Genomic DNA, 16,428 nt, shown 5'->3' on the forward strand with positions numbered 1-16,428 from the left:
CTTTGATTATGTTTTTTTACTGAGTTATGTTTATTTTACTGATATAGTATTATTTTTATTAATCATATACATGACTTTTATACGTAACATATTCTGCATATATTTTGGATAACTGATCTGCATGTTGATTTCTAAAAGTTATTTTTAAATAATAATTGAAGTAATTCATCTTTGTCATGTTCCTCATTGATACCTAATAATTCTTAATTCTGTCTGATAATAGCCAGGAACCGGATATTGATAAATCATGTAATAAAATGGTTACAGTACAACGGGGTGGGATTACATAAATTCGCTTCCTTCCACTCCCTTTCAAGCAATATTTATTAATATGTCTAAATATCCTAAGTTTGATATGTCATTGTATGAATGGATAACTGATGATTGTATTGTTGTGTATTTTTCTTATTTGATTGCTTGAAATAAACCATTTCAAATCAGATCAAATTCTACGAATTTGGTGCTTCTTTTAGTTAACTTGGACAATGTGTTAACAAATTATTCTCTTAAAGGAGTTTTGAAATGTTAAAGACCATATCCGATAATTTTTTTAAATGTTTTTGACATGCTTTTGTGGCATTTTCTTCATGATGAAGGGCATATAGAAATGAATTTGAGCTTAAAATTTGGATATTAAAATTAATGTCTTTGGTCAAATTGTTTTGAATCAGGAGCAAATGAAAAATGTTTGGAAAAAATTTATATTTGTGACAGAAAAAAGCTGGTTGGGCCACCAGCTCCGTGCTCCACCCCATTCTGAGGCAAACACTTGCAGACTAAAGGATCCATGTACATCTTTGTTATCCTCGTCTTAGCACCTTCTAGATCAAAAAAGCTGGATAGCTCAGATATTCTTTACCATTTTTGTTAGGGTGGGGGTGTGAGGGACTGTAAGCTAGCAGGAGAGCATGTCAACAGAGAGATCTCTGCAATGGGGATGGAGGGAGTGGAGTGGCTTACTCCATGCCAACAGTCCTGCCCACAAGTCAGAGATTAATTTTTAATGACTTTCTGCTTCCCTGCAGAGACTATGTCCAAAATAAAACACATTTTTTTTTAATTATTTGAGCTAAAACAATGTAATCCTAAATAAAAGACCACCAAGAAGGCTTTGATAATAGATCCAAAATGATTGGAGACTCTGAACATAGTATTGACCTTGGATGATCTAATTTGCAAACTTTGGTAATTTGCGACAACAAAATAAGGAAGAAATAATTAATTAATTCACACTAAAACTTCTTTGAGTTCCACTGGTTTAATTAAATGATGTCAACTGGGCTTCTAGATAATGCTTCTAATCTGGGATAATGGGTCTCTGTCAGGGATGTGGATTGTGCCAAACTGTTACTGACAACAGCCATGGAATGTGCAGGAATCTGTAGAAACAGCGGGACCAGTAACATCTTGATTTTAATGCTCCAACTACAATTATTATTATTTTTTGCTTTGTTCATTCTTTCACTTTCATTTTTTTTACTTTGCCAGACAGTAAACACACTAAAAGCTTAAATGGGGGGGGGGGGGGGGGGGGGGGTCAGCAGTAATATGTTTTCTTATCTTTCTTTTTTCTATCTTTTTTAAATATTATTGGAGCATTTTTTCATACCAATATTCACACTATATATGTTTCTTTAATTACTTGAAGTCTCTATAGCTAAAATGAAATAACATAATATCCGATAATTTCAATGCAAACTTGCAATTTTATTCAGAGGTAAATGCACATATTCGAAAAAGAGGCAGATTCTAAATTGACCTGCATCATAGCAAATTAAGAAACTTAACCAATTAACAAAGAATGCGAAGGAAGTAAAATAGAATTGCACACAAACTGTAAAATTTCTTCTAAAAATCTGATGGAAGTTGCAGATTTCAACCTAAAGAGCAGCGTGCGCCTGAAAGTAAAACAAAGGAAAAAAAATACTATATAAATATACAATTTTAAATCTGTAAAGTGCTGAAAAAGCAAAAGAAGTGAAGGGATTTGGGCTCTTTTTTATGTCGAGTCTAGATGATGATGATGTATGCTGCTTTGTGGTCCTTAGGGACCACCTGAAGACTGGCCCATGATGCATGTACACTCTGTTTCATATGCACACCAAGCAAAATCATGGAAAACTAATAGTAGCAGCATGCATGGGGTGAATAAAAGCCCTCACAAGAGGGCATGTGCAGTGTTAGACAGCGCCTGATGACGATGTCATGAGACTGGAGCTGAAAAATGGAAGATGGGGTTGGGGAAGTGAAGTTTAAAAAAATCCAGTGATAGATCACAAAGCCTTAAATCATCTCTCAATACACAGTACCATCCGGTTTTAAGGCCCCTTCATATGTGAATATACATACAATTGTTTGTGAAGACATCTTTCTTTAGACACACATGCAGAGCTCATCTCAAACAAATGCACTCTTGATGAAATATTGAAGAGAGCCTATGGCAAACTGAGGAGATACAATTCCTCCTCTCGCTGCTCTCCATCCAAGGCAAAAGAGGATGGGGGGTGCAAAGGGAAGAAGAACACAGTGACCTGAGAAAAAAAGGCACAAACAGCAGGGGAGGATGAGGAAAAAGATGAGAGGAGGAAGCAGCAAAGCATTCACAGACAGAAGAAGATCAGAGCAGACAAAGAGATGGAGACCAGTTGTGTAACTAGCTCTGTGATGTGAATGGTAAGGTGTGTATGATGCTGCTAGGTGTTCTTCCAATCAATGTTTTTGATCACATCTTGGTAGAAAAGCTACTATAATGACTTCACTGATTATAGACTGGGCTTCATTTGATCTACACAAAGATGTGAGGTAGGTCCCAAGTCATATTCAAAAGTTATTCCCTGAGTTAAACAGGTTAATGAGATGACACTAAAAGCCAGACCCATGGTGGCAGTGTAGTGGTGGGGAATTAGGGAAGTAGTCCCATCTCAAACATGGATATGCATTGTTGGTAGAATTGGGGTCTGTTTGGTATGGTGGCCTTGAAGTGCAAAACAAATCACTCAACCAAAGTATTTATTAAAGATCACTGTTAAGTTTGTTTTATTCTGCCTTATTTTCTATTTTCTTTATTTTGCTCCTGAACATTGATTTGGAGGATTGTTCCAGGTAGGATCAACTCCACAGCTGCAGGGGGCGGTATAAGGAGAATGTGAATCCTAATCTACCAGGCAGGTAGATGGGAAGAGGTATTTAACCAGGTGACAGTGTGCAGGTGGGGGTTTTTGTCTGGCAGTCATGGTGAGCTGAGCAACAAACAAACATTTCAATGCTTGGATGACTTCGGTGATGCCATTGGTATGTTGATTTCAATTTCATTTCTAGTTTGATATTTGTGGGAACATTATTCAACAAGTGAAATAGTTAAATGGCACAATATTTGCAAAAGTTTAAAATAACAGTACATTTCTGACAAACATTTCTGATATCTGTTTAATTATTTTCTGTTTTATTTCAAGGTTATCAAGCTCTCATCCATTCTTTGTTGAAAATAAAAAGAAGTTAAAATGAGTGGAGTTGTCCAGCATCCTCCGTTGTCTCCTGAGCCATTCGAGTTGGGCAGCATTGAAAATGAAAAGAAATAACTCGACACTTGATAACCACGGTGCAGCCAGGAGGAGAAGATAAAAGGCTCCAGAAGATCCTGTGTAAAGCTGCTGACGCAGACGTGGAGAGTTCTCAACACAAAAATGGCATATGAAGGCCCAGGAAAGACTGTTAAGGAACTCAAAAGGGAGAGGACTGCTGCAAAAAGCAGATTCACACGACAGACCAACTTTCTCACTAGAGAAGCTAACTGCATGTCTGAAGTAGAGCTAAAAGAAGAATTTCATAAACTGTCTGACTACTTCAAACATCTTCTGGAAAGCAATGATGAGTACAAAGTTGGACTTTTATTTGAAACAACAGAAGAAGAATCAGAGGACATCCTTGAAAAGGCATTGGATTATGACATTGAAAAGACAGCAGTTGATGCTGAAGAGAAGTTTAAAGAAGTAAAGGAAATAGTTCAAAAGAACTTGTGGTCAAGATATGGTCAGTATGAAGTTGAAGCCTCTATTCTCGAGGCAGAAAAAAATGCTGAAGCAGCAAGTGGCCTACCTATAAAAGGAATGCATCTAGAAGGGTATGAGGTCCATGTAAGTGTCACTGAAAAGGTTACAAGATTTGGGAATTTTTGGTTTAAAGGAAGAAATACCTTTGGTTGAAAATTGTGTTATTAAAATGTGTAAATTGTGTTTTATTTGATTTTTATACTGTTTAGTACTGTTATATTACAATGTTATATGAAGTTGTGTATAACACTAATAACACGAGAGTTCCTGAGAACTCGCGTGATTTGATGTTGGGCTGAGGAGTTTATTCCCACATCATAATAGACTTTGAAAGATCCATGCAAAAAGGCAGCTTGGAAAAGGAGCTAACCAGCTGTGAAAAGTTGAATACAGACTGGTTATTTATCAAAGACCTCCAAAGTGACAGGCAGCCACGAGGTAGTTAACTTGTTATGTATTTTTTGGTGAAATTGTAAATTTCAAGTCTAACGGTATTTGTACAACTCTGTTATGTAGTTTTCACGGCGTTACATGGAGTGAAGACATTAAAATGCGCCTGTTCTCGAGAATACCGTGTCCAGCATTGTCATTGAGGAGGAACAGTGAAGAAAACTCTACAGTGAAAACTCTTCCAGCCAAGCGGCGGTGAGAAGCTCGAGAGACGGACGGCACAACAGTATGGAGTTATTTCAGTCTCAATAATCAGAAATGCACACAACCGGTTTTACAAATACACACGCTCCGATTCACAAATGTCATTTTATGCAAACGTGAAAAATAAATTCGGAAATACACACCCTGTGTTTCACAAACACACAGATTGTGTTTCACAAATGCACACTAAATGTTTTACAAATGCACAATAAGTGTTTCTCACAAATGTGCACACTGTTTTTCACAAAAACATTTTAGAAATTCACAATAAATGTATCAGAAATACACAGTAAGTGCTTCACAAACGTGATTTTTAGTTACACATGTGATGTGAACTCACAGATCATTCGAATTGCAGACTGTGCATTCAAAATCCCGTTCTCGTTTGTGAATCTCCCCGTGTGCGTGAGAGATTTTTCTACGGTGAATATTGAGACTCATCTGACGGAGCGGGTCAACTAATGTCACCATTGGCTAGTGAATCTGTCAATCAAACTCATCGGCAAAGCAGGCGGGTTCGCTTTTAGCCAATCGAATGGCCCCTTACACTTTCTCTACGCTTTCTGCAGGTGGCAAAAGCTCCGCCCATATTTGATTCTGTACCAGTCGGTCGTTAGCGTGTTAGCCTTAGCATGGCTTGTCGGTTTATTTGCCTTGGGTTGTCAAAAATTACTGGCTTGTGCAACTTTTCAGTGGACCTGGGAGCAAGGCAACAGTGGTTGAATGCAGTTGACATAGAATCCATCGAACTCTGTACTGGTCATGAGATTTAAAATGAATGTTTCACTCGGGATTGTTTGTACGTTATTCTCTTAGCTTTCATGCTAGCGTCATTTCAACACTCAGACACGGTTCCCTTCGGTCGTGATCATCTGAAGGTGGAGGAGAAAAATCTTTAACTTCCACAGAAGGTTTTGTGGAGAAACTGGCATCACTTTGCTCCGTACCACGCAGTGGGACTACATTACCTCAAGTTCATCTCACTGTCAATCACAGACGCCCAATATACACCTCCCCTGCTCAGCCCAAAGTCACTTTGATGGACCTTAATTTTATTTTTTTAATAACTCAAATGTCATTGATTTTATATTGTAACCATATACATATACACCTCTTGGCCAGGTCACCCTTGCAAAAAAGATCCTCATCTCTCTGGGTTTTATAGCTGGTTAAATACTACACAACAAAAGATGGTCATAGAACAACAAAGTGCAAACATTCACCCTTTATTGCAGAGTAAAATTCAGTGAAAACATGGACAGATTAAAACATCAAAATTTAAGCAAATGTGGGATCTCTACTGATTTGAATTTTATTTAAAGTGGAACTAATTTTCATAACTTCCTTACATACAATGAAGTCCCTTGAACAATACAGCAGTATTGATTTGAACTCTGTCTTACTCCCCTCAGTCTCTCTTCTTCTGTATGTAATTATGTCGCCTAAATTAAGTTCTAAACAAACGGGACAGTAAAGATGTAGGTCCACTCCCACACGGTCTGAATTAAACAATGGATTGATGTCGTCTTGCAGTTCCAACATTTGTGGACCCAAAAGGTGACTGTCCCATTCCAGGACATTGATCCCAGGATGAGGTTCAGCCATGGATCCACTCTCCTCCCATTCAATCTCTGGAACCAGCATACCCTGACAAAAAAAAAAAAAAAAAAAAAGATACTGTTTATGAACAGCACTGTTTTTTTTAATGTTTTAGATTATGTAGGAACAGAGACCCACTAATAATGACTTATATTGTTTCTAGCAGGCAGACCTCATATCTCCATAACTGTTTATAATTTGCAAATAAGTGACTCTTAACAAAGTAGTGAGATTAGTACAGCTGATGGCTCATAATGCCAAACATTGTGATGCATTTTGAACTTGCAGATGTGCTATTCTTCCTACTTGATTTAAAAAACCAAACAATTTAGGGAAATAGTTTGCACCACACAACAATAATACTTTTCATTCATTTTTGATGAAAATTCCTTGTAGTCATTGTGATTTCATCATACTGTTCTTGATACTTTCCACTTTAGTCGAACTGCACACAAATCAGTTGTCCAGTACAGTGAGATTAAATAAAGCAGGGTTTTTCAACCAGTGTGTGTGCCGCGGGAGATGGTCAAGTGTGCCGTGGGGAATTGCCCTACTTCACTGATCTGAAATCATTTTTCATCTCCAGGAAATCAGCTCTTTGTTAATCCAAACAGGCACTGATAAAACACTGAGTAGTTAGGAATATAAAAGATCTTAAAATGACTTTTTCTTTGTGTTTATTTAATTCTATAAAATACATTTTGATAAGGTTGACAGTACCGTGATTTAGCTGCAGCTATAACCTTGTAAGGAAAAGTCCCGCCCCTTTAACTGTCTCCACCAATCATTCTTGAAGGCTTAATCACATGTCATCAGTCTGACCAATGAGAAGTGGTTAAAGTTTTCACTTCCTTGTTTTTAATTCTGCTGATAAAGTCGCTCAGTTATAACAAAAATACCAGCTAAAGCTTGTCTTTAGCGGTGTAACTTTCCACAGAGTCCGGTGTCAGACCGTGGAACAAGAGAACAAAGGTTGAAAAACACTGAAATAAAGCACTTACCCGGGGATCAGAAACAGGGTTCTGGGTCAAGCCCAAATGCCACAGCTGATTTGGTGTCATGCTTTGCTCCGTCCTGATTGGCTGTCCCACGCGTCACTAAAGACATCCAAACTGGCCTGAATGCGTGGTAGGAAGATGTAATGGCAGCAGAATACGTGATGTTACTGATATTGAGCAAGTCTTGGTCCTCAGGAGAGTGCAGGATGTTGTAATATAAACCAGTAACAGTCATGAAGACATCACACCAGAGGAGCTCAATCCTGTATTTGGAAAAAAGCAAAAAGAAATATTATATTGTCAGATTTATTTTTAATACATCATTCACTTTTATGTATATATTAAAGCATCTAAAACTAGGTTCAACTCACCGTTGATTGTGTGTACACTTTTCCCACAATGAAGCCGTTTGTGTCAGTTGTACGTACTGTGAGCATTAACTCGGCTATGCCCACGTTTTCTCCTCCGTGATCTCCTCTCACCCTGACAATAACATGAAAATCAAGTCTCAAACACATAATTACAAATGCATCGCCAATACGGTACACATCAACTTAAAATGTAATGTTCTTATGTATGATGCCAATAAGTAGAATTTCTAGGTTAGATAAATTGCAGGAGTGGGTTACATGTATCACTGGGGAAAAAAATGAGGTGAGAGAGACTGTTAAGGGGGGGTAAAATGTTATTCACGAGGGGAAAGTTTTAGAGTTGGCTTTGTTTTCAGAGGAGTCTAAAAAAAGTTATTTTATTTTTGTACAAAAAACCAAGTACTTATACTGCCTGATATGTGAATAAAAGATTTCTTTATGAAAAACATGAATACCTCAGAGGTAAGCCATAAACGTTCACAGCGTCACTGAAGAAGGCCAAGTGGGTGTCTGCACAGTTGTTCTCTGCTATCTTCTCAGGTACAAGATCTATGGAATACAAGTACAAATACTTTCAACTGACAGATATTTACAGGGGCAAAAATGCTAAATTCCCAATTGACAGGTAAAACAGTAATACAATAGGATGATAAAATATGAAATAGAATAGAATAGAAAGGTATTTAGGATGTCACGCTTCAGCAATTCCTAGAGAATAAATAAAAACACAACAAACATGGATGGATCATTTAGCTGTCTGAGATTAAATTACATAATTTTCAAATATTAGAAAGGGGAATTTTTTAAAACACTCTTGCTATGATAACTTGAGCTTGTAGTAAAGAACAGCTTTAAAAAAATATCAGAGACAAGACACTGATCACAGGAAGCCTGTGTGTAATACTTACAGTAACTTCTACTCAAATCACTGTTGACAGCAGATTTCTCCCATCCGCCCTTTCTGTGACTACTTATTGACTACAAAACAGCCTAAAAACACAATGTTTGGGATTCTTGTCATTTTGTCATTGGAAGTAAAGATACGGGGAATTTAGTGGCTGTCACTCTGACACAATCTCATAGGGCTGGTCATCACAATGAATACGGGTTCTAACGTTAGAAACGTTAATGAGGCTTCTTTCATTCTCAGTGGATTCATGTATGTTATGTTTAAAAAATGCCGTTTTCATGAATGTCATATGAATTAACTTTGTTGCACATATCCACCCCGTCTTAAAGTCTGGGTTGTGAAAAGACTGTCTAACTTTAACCCGGATCGCGTTTACATAAAGGCAGCACACGGGACAGCTAACTTACTAGCTAGTTAGCATAGCATCAGTGTTTAAACAAATCCCCGTCTCTAAATCAATACTTTTTATTAAACTTTCTGTGCTGCTGTAAATCCGGCATGTTTTCCCCTTGGCTCCTTATGAATCATGTTAAGAACCTACATTGGCTGTATATCTAGCTTGAACCGATGCGCTAGCTTAAACTTCCCTCACACTCACACAGGGCAGGCAGACACAATTTGAGTCGAAAGCCGGCTAGTTTCGAGGCCCCTGGTTGGTTGTAGTTACTCGTGTTGTGTGAAGAGCTGGTATGCCAAGTATAAAACTTGACAAAACCATCATAAGTCCTCCCCCGCTTTCATAAAAAATATGACCGCACAGGCTAAGCTAAGCTAATTTGCGGTGGGGGTACTCTGCAAACGACTCGGCTGCAGTGTTCATAAAGCATTCACACATGTCACTTGGCTAAGGAGACCGCTTCAACTTAGTATTCAATAACATTACAAGATGTACAACGAGGGAATGATAAAATAAGTGCATTACTTACGGGCTGAGACTGTTCCCGTTCTGAAGACCTCTCCGCCATGTTTGCCGCCCGCGTCCTCCCAACTGCTGTGCTGAACAGCTCCCTCCCTCGTCAGTTGAGAGTGAAGAGTGTAAGGGGCCATTCGATTGGCTAAAAGCGAACCCGCCTGCTTTGCCGATGAGTTTGATTGACAGATTCACTAGCCAATGGTGACATTAGTTGACCCGCTCCGTCAGATGAGTCTCAATATTCACCGTAGAAAAATCTCTCACACACACGGGGAGATTCACAAACGAGAACGGGATTTTGAATGCACAGTCTGCAGTTCGAATGATCTGTGAGTTCACATCACATGTGTACCTAAAAGTCACGTTTGTGAAGCACTTACTGTGCATTTCTGATACATTTATTGTGAATTCCTAAAATGTTTATGTGAAAAACAGTGTGCACATTTGTGAGAAACACTTATTGTGCATTTGTAAAACATTTAGTGTGCATTTGTGAAACATAATCTGTGTGTTTGTGAAACACAGGGTGTGTATTTCCGAATTTATTTTTCACGTTTGCATAAAATGACATTTGTGAATCGGAGCGTGTGTATTTGTAAAACCGGTTGTGTGCATTTCTGATTATTGAGACTGAAATAACTCCATACAACAGCGGCAGTTGGTCGATAACCGACGCACACCACAAGAGGGCGCCATTACGCCAGCTCAACGTTCCCCAGCAACAGTGCTTCGTTGATTAAGGACAATTTCATGAAGTAAAGTAGGAAATAAGAAAAGAATTGTGCTCTAAGGAAATAAGGGTGGTTTAAAAGAAGTTAAACTGCACAAAGTTATTTCAGCACATTAAGCCAAAAGCTAATTATGGTCTACTGAACTTTATGGTAATTTGTTTGTTCTAATTACTGAAGTCTCTACATTTTGTTTGAAGTTAAAACCATATTCAAGGTTAATTGAAGTAATATAAGTGAATGTATCCTATTTATGTTGAGAAATTAATTAACTAATGTTATTTACTAAGAAATAACAATTTGAAGGTAATATTTGAGTCATTTGTGATCAGAAGTGAGATTATAACAATAGGACTCGACTCACAAGATGACTGACGTATCTAATGATCCAGATACTCAAACAAATATTCGCAAAAGTGAAAGAACAAGAACATTAACTGAAAAGGGAAAGGAGCTTCAAGAAGAAAATCTCAAAGCTCTGCAACGTAAATACAAAATTTCTTATGAAAAATGGAGATATGAGGCAAGATTAAGCAAAGTAATATTGACTGACACAGCCACTGAGAGTGAGTTAACAGAGTTGATGAACAACATAATATTAACTTGCCAAAATGTTCAAGCTATATACAATGAGATCCGGCAAATACATGCTCCGGATCCAGACATGAGGTGCAAGGTTGATGCATGCACAACCCTTTCAGATTTCATTGTTAAAAGAGCTGAAAGGTGGCTAGAAGGAAAGGCCGAAGAGGACCAAGAGCCATGGCCAGATGTTGGATCGTGTTTGGCTTCAGAAAGATCTAATTCCAGGTCGAAAACACAAAAGTCAAATAGCTCATTGCTGTCATGCGCACAGTCAATCAAAAAGGTTGAAGCAGCAGCTGAGGCAGCCGCATCCCAAGAAATCTTAGCTGTCATGGAAGAACAAGAAAGGCAAAAGAGCAAATTACAAAAACTTGAAGTTGAAACTTTAATAAGACAACAAGCAATGGAGGAACAACGCAGGAAAATAAAACGTTTGGAAGAGATTAAAAAACTTAATGCAGCCAAAGCCAGAGTGAAGATCTATAATGAAGCGGAAAACAGCTACGAAAGTTACAGTTCGACAAGCAGCAACAAACTGGCGGATGAACGTAATGAAATTCCCATCACACCACTTACACTCTTTCAAGGTTCAAACACAGCACAAGTTCTAAATGCAACGAGCCCTGCATTTGTTCCACTTGCTAACACAGTAGTCAAAAGTCAAATAATTCAAGAATCAAGTCCGCAATTTGTTCCTAGAGAAATACAAGTCCCCACAGCTAACACACAACTTCAGCATAATTCTGATTTAGTGAGCATTTTGGCAGAAGCCATATGTGCCAATCGGCTTCCAACTCCAGAACCTGCAGTGTTTACTGGAGACCCTCTAAAGTTTAAAGACTGGCAGTTGTCCTTCAAAACATTAATTGAAAGAAAAAATATTCCCAAAAACGAAAAGCTGTACTACCTTAGAAAGTACATTGGTGGATCTGCAAAAAAGGCAGTCGAAGGATTTCTCCTAATAGGCACAGACGAAGCATACGACTCAGCTCAAGATTTGTTGGAAAGACGATTTGGAGATCCATTCACCATAGCAAAATGTTTTAAAGACAAGCTCCACAGTTGGCCTAAAATAAACTCCAAGGATGGATGTGAATTACGAGAATTTGCAGACTTCCTTAAAAGTTGTGAAGCAGCAATGCCACATATCAAAACTCTGGAAGTTCTCAATGATTGTATGGAGAACCAAAGGATACTGTTAAAACTGCCAGATTGGCTTGTGTCAAGATGGAACCGCAAAGCTAAGGAAATAAGACAAATCAGTGGCTATTACCCATCGTTCCAGATGTTCGTGGAATTCATGTCAGCTAAAGCAGACTTGGCCTGCGACCCCATAACCTCAATACAAGCACTCAAAAGTTTAGAATCAGAAAACCCCAAACACAAAAAAACTCAAGTCATTCAAGCCAAAACTCTAACAACAAACTCAGATAACTCAATTTTCAGTGCCACAACGTGCATATTTTGCAAAAGGTCTGGTCACTCTCTCAATAAGTGTCGCAAGTTTACAGAGAAAACTGTACAAGATCGTGTCAAGTTTGTACAAACAGAGAAACTTTGTTTTGGATGTTTAATGACAGGGCATCACTCCAAGAAGTGCGACAAGAGAAGCACATGTGATAAGTGTCAAAGGAAACATCCAACATGCTTGCACGATGACAAGTTCACAGAACGCAAAAGGACAGTTACTGTGAAAATTGACAGTGAGTCTCAAGAGAAGACAGATGTTCAAGAAGAGACACATACAAGTGACAAAGACATACCTGCAACCGCAACAACCAATAGAGTTTCCCAAGAAATTGTAAGCACTTTGACATCGTCAATACTGCCCGTCTGGGTCTCATCCACAAAGTACCCAGATAAAGAAGTACTCGTGTATACTCTTCTCGACTCACAGAGCGATTCATCTTTCATCTTGGATGACATAGCTCAAGAACTTGAGACAGACAAAAACAAAGCCAGTCTGCGGCTATCGACAATGTCTGCCAAGCTAACAGTTATTCCATGTGAGAAGCTCCTAAACCTTCAAGTAAGAGGATACCAAAGCAAGCAGAGAATTACTCTGCCACCAGTCTTTACAAGAGAGTTTATCCCAGCGAACAAGTCGCACATCCCAACGTCTGAAACCGCTTTAAAGTGGCCTCATCTTGAAAAACTAGCGGATTGCATACCTCCTCTGCTAGAATGTGAAGTTGGCTTACTCATTGGCTATAACTGCCAACAAGCTCTTCTACCAAGAGAAGTCTTGTCTGGTACAGAAAACCAACCGTATGCACAACTGACAGATCTTGGCTGGAGCATTGTAGGCTGTTCATATCAAGTACACAGCCAAAGTGATGTTATTGGCACCAGTCATAGAGTCATTGTGCGTGAAGTAACTTCTAAAGTACATCAAACAGTCAAACTTAAGCAGGAAGTACACTTTGTATGCAGAACCCAAGTGAAAGAAGTCAGCCTACTGGATGTGATAAAAACTCTGGAAGCAGATTTCAATGAGCATGCAACAGATGACAATCCAGTGTCCCAAGAAGACATTCTTTTCATGTCCAAAGTGAAGAATGGTATAAAACAAAAGGAAGATGGTCATTACGAACTTCCACTTCCATTCAAAACAGACAATCCAAATCTCCCTAATAACAAACAATGTGCAGAACAAAGACTTTCTTCATTGGAACGTCGTCTCAAAAAGGATACCAATACTACAAAGATTATGCCAAGTTTATGGCTGATATAATATCTCGTGGAGATGCTGAAAAGGTCCCAGAACAAGAGCTCAACAAAGAAGTAGCATGGTACATACCACACCATGGGGTGTACCACCCCCACAAGCCAGGTAAAATTCGTGTAGTCTTTGATGGTTCAGCTCGCTATCAAGACACGTCCCTCAATGATCACCTCCTGACTGGACCAGATCTCACCAACGCCCTAGTCGGAGTATTGTGGCGATTTAGGAAGGGTCCTATAGCCATAATGTGTGACGTAGAAAGAATGTTCCATCAATTCCATGTGGTCAAGGAACATCAAGACTATCTGAGATTTCTCGGGTGGGACGAAGGCAATCTATGTTCCAAGCCATCAGTGTACAGGATGACAGTTCACCTTTTCGGAGCAGCTTCGTCTCCAGGATGTTGCAATTTTGGACTGAAACACCTCGCAGCACAAAGCAGAGAGAAGTTCAGCAAAGAGACCATTCACTTCATTCAAAGAGGATTTTATGTTGATGATGGACTTGTTAGCGTCACATCAACTGCTGAAGCTATTAAGTTGGTTGAAGAATCAAGAAATCTCTGCAAGACAGGTAATCTCCGCCTTCACAAGTTTGTGTCAAACAGCAAAGAAGTGCTTGCAGCAATACCAGAAGCAGAACAAGTTCAAGCTAAGTCTCAAGACATAACCCTAGGAGAAACCCAAATTGAACGTGCACTTGGAGTACAATGGTGCATTGAAGCGGATGAGTTTCAATTCAGGGTCATAGTCAAAGAAAACCCAACAACACGGAGAGGGGTTCTCTCGACTGTAGCCTCAGTTTATGACCCCCTTGGGTTTGTTGCGCCTTTTGTACTGATCGGAAAGCAAATTCTCAAGACACTGTGCAAAGAGAAAAGCAATTGGAATGACAAACTCCCTGAGCACATCCTACCTCAATGGGAAGTGTGGCTTCAAGACCTACCAAGACTAGTGGCTCTTAAAATTCCATGAAGCTACTCAAAGAACATCGATATTGCAAGATACGAACTACACAGCTTCGCAGATGCAAGTTTTACTGGTTATGGTGCTTGCTCGCATCTTAGAGCAATAAGTAAAGGAGGAAAGATCACATGCTCACTCGTCATGGGTAAAGCAAGGGTAACCCCCGTCAAGCAAACGACCATTCCAAGGCTTGAACTGTCTGCAGCTGTAACCTCAGTTTGCAACGCAGATGTGATCAGAAGAGAGCTTGAAATCACAAACCTTCCAGCATTGTCATTGAGGAGGAACAGTGAAGAAAACTCTACAGTCCACATGACTCTTCTTAGTAAAAAGATGCAAGAGGTGATCAGGATTATGTCTGCCTGGGAGAAATGGATGCCTATGGAAGAAAGGAGGAACCTGGATGGCCGAGTCAGAGGTTTAAAAGCAATCAGCAGTAACCTTGAGCTGAGGAAAGTTGAGTTTGTTACTGCTCGAAGGGTTGTAGAGGAAGTAGTTGGTGGAAGAGACAGAGTACCCTCCACATCATTAACACCTGCTGTACCCATTGTGATGATTAAGCCAACAGCCCTTCCCATTTATCACAGGTAATAAAAGAGACTTTTACAGATGGAGGAAAGACTGGGAGAGCCTACAAAAGCAAGGCGAGCCATCTGGGTCAGCTGAAGTCATGAAAATTTAACTTTTGGATAGTGTTGATGACAAGATTGCCAAGGACCTTAGATTGTCAACTTATAGTACAGCGGATGAGATTTTCAGAGTGTTGAATAACAGGTTTGGAAATAAAGAATCCATCACCATTGAGATACTTGAAGAATTAGAGAAGATCCCTCCTGTGAGGGGAAATCAGCCAAGAAAAGTCATTGACCTAATACAGTCTGTGGAGAAAGCTTTAACAGACCTGACAGAGCTTGGGACGTCTGATGCGATAAAGAATCCATTGGTGACACAAACAATAGAAAGTAAGCTACCTGACTTCATAAAAAGAGACTGGCTAACCTTTTTAATAGAGCCTAAAAATGACATCTCATCAGAAAACCATTTTGATGAACTTTTGCAGTTCCTAAAACATCAGGAAAAAATCCTTGAGAGGCTGGAGCAGTTACAAGCAGTGGATAAAATGGAGAAGTCAGCTCAACGTCCTGCAAGAACATTTGACAAACAGTATGCCTCCACAAGAGTAACAAAGAAAGCACTTCATGATGTTTGAGTTGTGTGTGGTGACGGAGGACATGGTGATAAAATATTCTGCTGTAAAAAGTTCAAGCTACTGAATCTCCATGATAAGCATGCTGCTATAGAAAAACTGAAAGCCTGCAGAAGATGCCTTGGATGTCACGATGGAGACAGTTATTGCACTGATTCTTTTTTATGCAGAAATAAAGACTGCAAAAAGGATGGCATTTCTAACCACCATTATTTCCTCTGTCCAAAAGCAGATACTGTTAAGAACAAGAAGGTCTGTGAGAGGAGTACCAACTGCAAACTGACTGATGAGCAACAGGAGTTCTTATCTCAACTTTCTCCAGGTATGGCAGATAAATGTAGAAAAGCTTTTACAAACAACTCAAGAAAAATGACTAACACAAGTAAAACCCAGTCTGAGCTGCTGAAAAAGAATGGACTTTGTGAACCTACTGTCATCATGCTGTTGATGGAGATTACTTCTAATGCAGGTCAAAAAATCGGGACACTGATAGATCTTGCATCCGATACAAACTATATTACCCACAAAGCTGCTGAAAGATTGAAATTGCAAAGTGAGAAGGTCACACTGGTTGTGCTTGGGGTGGGTGGAATGACCATGAAAGTTTCAACACAAAGATATCTTCTCAGAGTCAGAATTAAAACTCCTAAAGGCACAGTGGCCTCACATGAACTGGTCTGTTATGGGCTTGAGGAAATTGCTAGAGTGTATGATGTCATCACAC

At 39.2% G+C, this 16,428-nt stretch overlaps 1 protein-coding gene and 1 long non-coding RNA gene across 2 annotated transcripts; one reads left to right on the top strand and one right to left on the bottom strand.

The window, feature by feature from the left end:
* The first annotated feature begins 4,380 nt into the window (after positions 1–4,380).
* Positions 4,381–4,618, top strand: LOC144995641 (uncharacterized). The gene is made up of 2 exons (XR_013659159.1): positions 4,381–4,487; positions 4,566–4,618. It is a non-coding gene; the product is annotated as an uncharacterized LOC144995641 (long non-coding RNA).
* A 1,295-nt stretch (positions 4,619–5,913) lies between these two features.
* On the bottom strand, positions 5,914–9,801 carry LOC144995640 (uncharacterized). Its single transcript, XM_078955388.1, has 5 exons — positions 9,508–9,801; positions 8,127–8,220; positions 7,672–7,783; positions 7,304–7,563; positions 5,914–6,350 (listed from the first exon to the last, which is right to left on the bottom strand). Exons 1-4 carry the CDS (start codon positions 9,626–9,628, stop codon positions 7,558–7,560), a joined length of 333 nt encoding a protein of 110 aa, XP_078811514.1. The 5' UTR covers positions 9,629–9,801; the 3' UTR covers positions 5,914–6,350; positions 7,304–7,557.
* Positions 9,802–16,428: the final 6,627 nt, after the last annotated feature.

The sequence above is a fragment of the Oryzias latipes genome, chromosome 11, assembly GCF_053564925.1.
Source record: "Oryzias latipes strain Hd-rR chromosome 11, Olatipes_Hd-rR_3.1".
Classification (NCBI taxonomy): Eukaryota; Metazoa; Chordata; class Actinopteri; order Beloniformes; family Adrianichthyidae; genus Oryzias; species Oryzias latipes.

What these genes read in the sequence shown, in the direction of transcription:
- LOC144995640 (XM_078955388.1), bottom strand. Translation starts at nt 9,628, where the DNA reads ATGGCCCCTTACACTCTTCACTCTCAACTGACGAGGGAGGGAGCTGTT. An exon ending in AACGGGAACAGTCTCAGCCC is followed by an intron (nt 8,221 to 9,507) that starts GTAAGTAATGCA and finishes TGTATTCCATAG; the next exon opens with ATCTTGTACCTGAGAAGATA. An exon ending in GTTTATGGCTTACCTCTGAG is followed by an intron (nt 7,784 to 8,126) that starts GTATTCATGTTT and finishes TGTTATTGTCAG; the next exon opens with GGTGAGAGGAGATCACGGAG.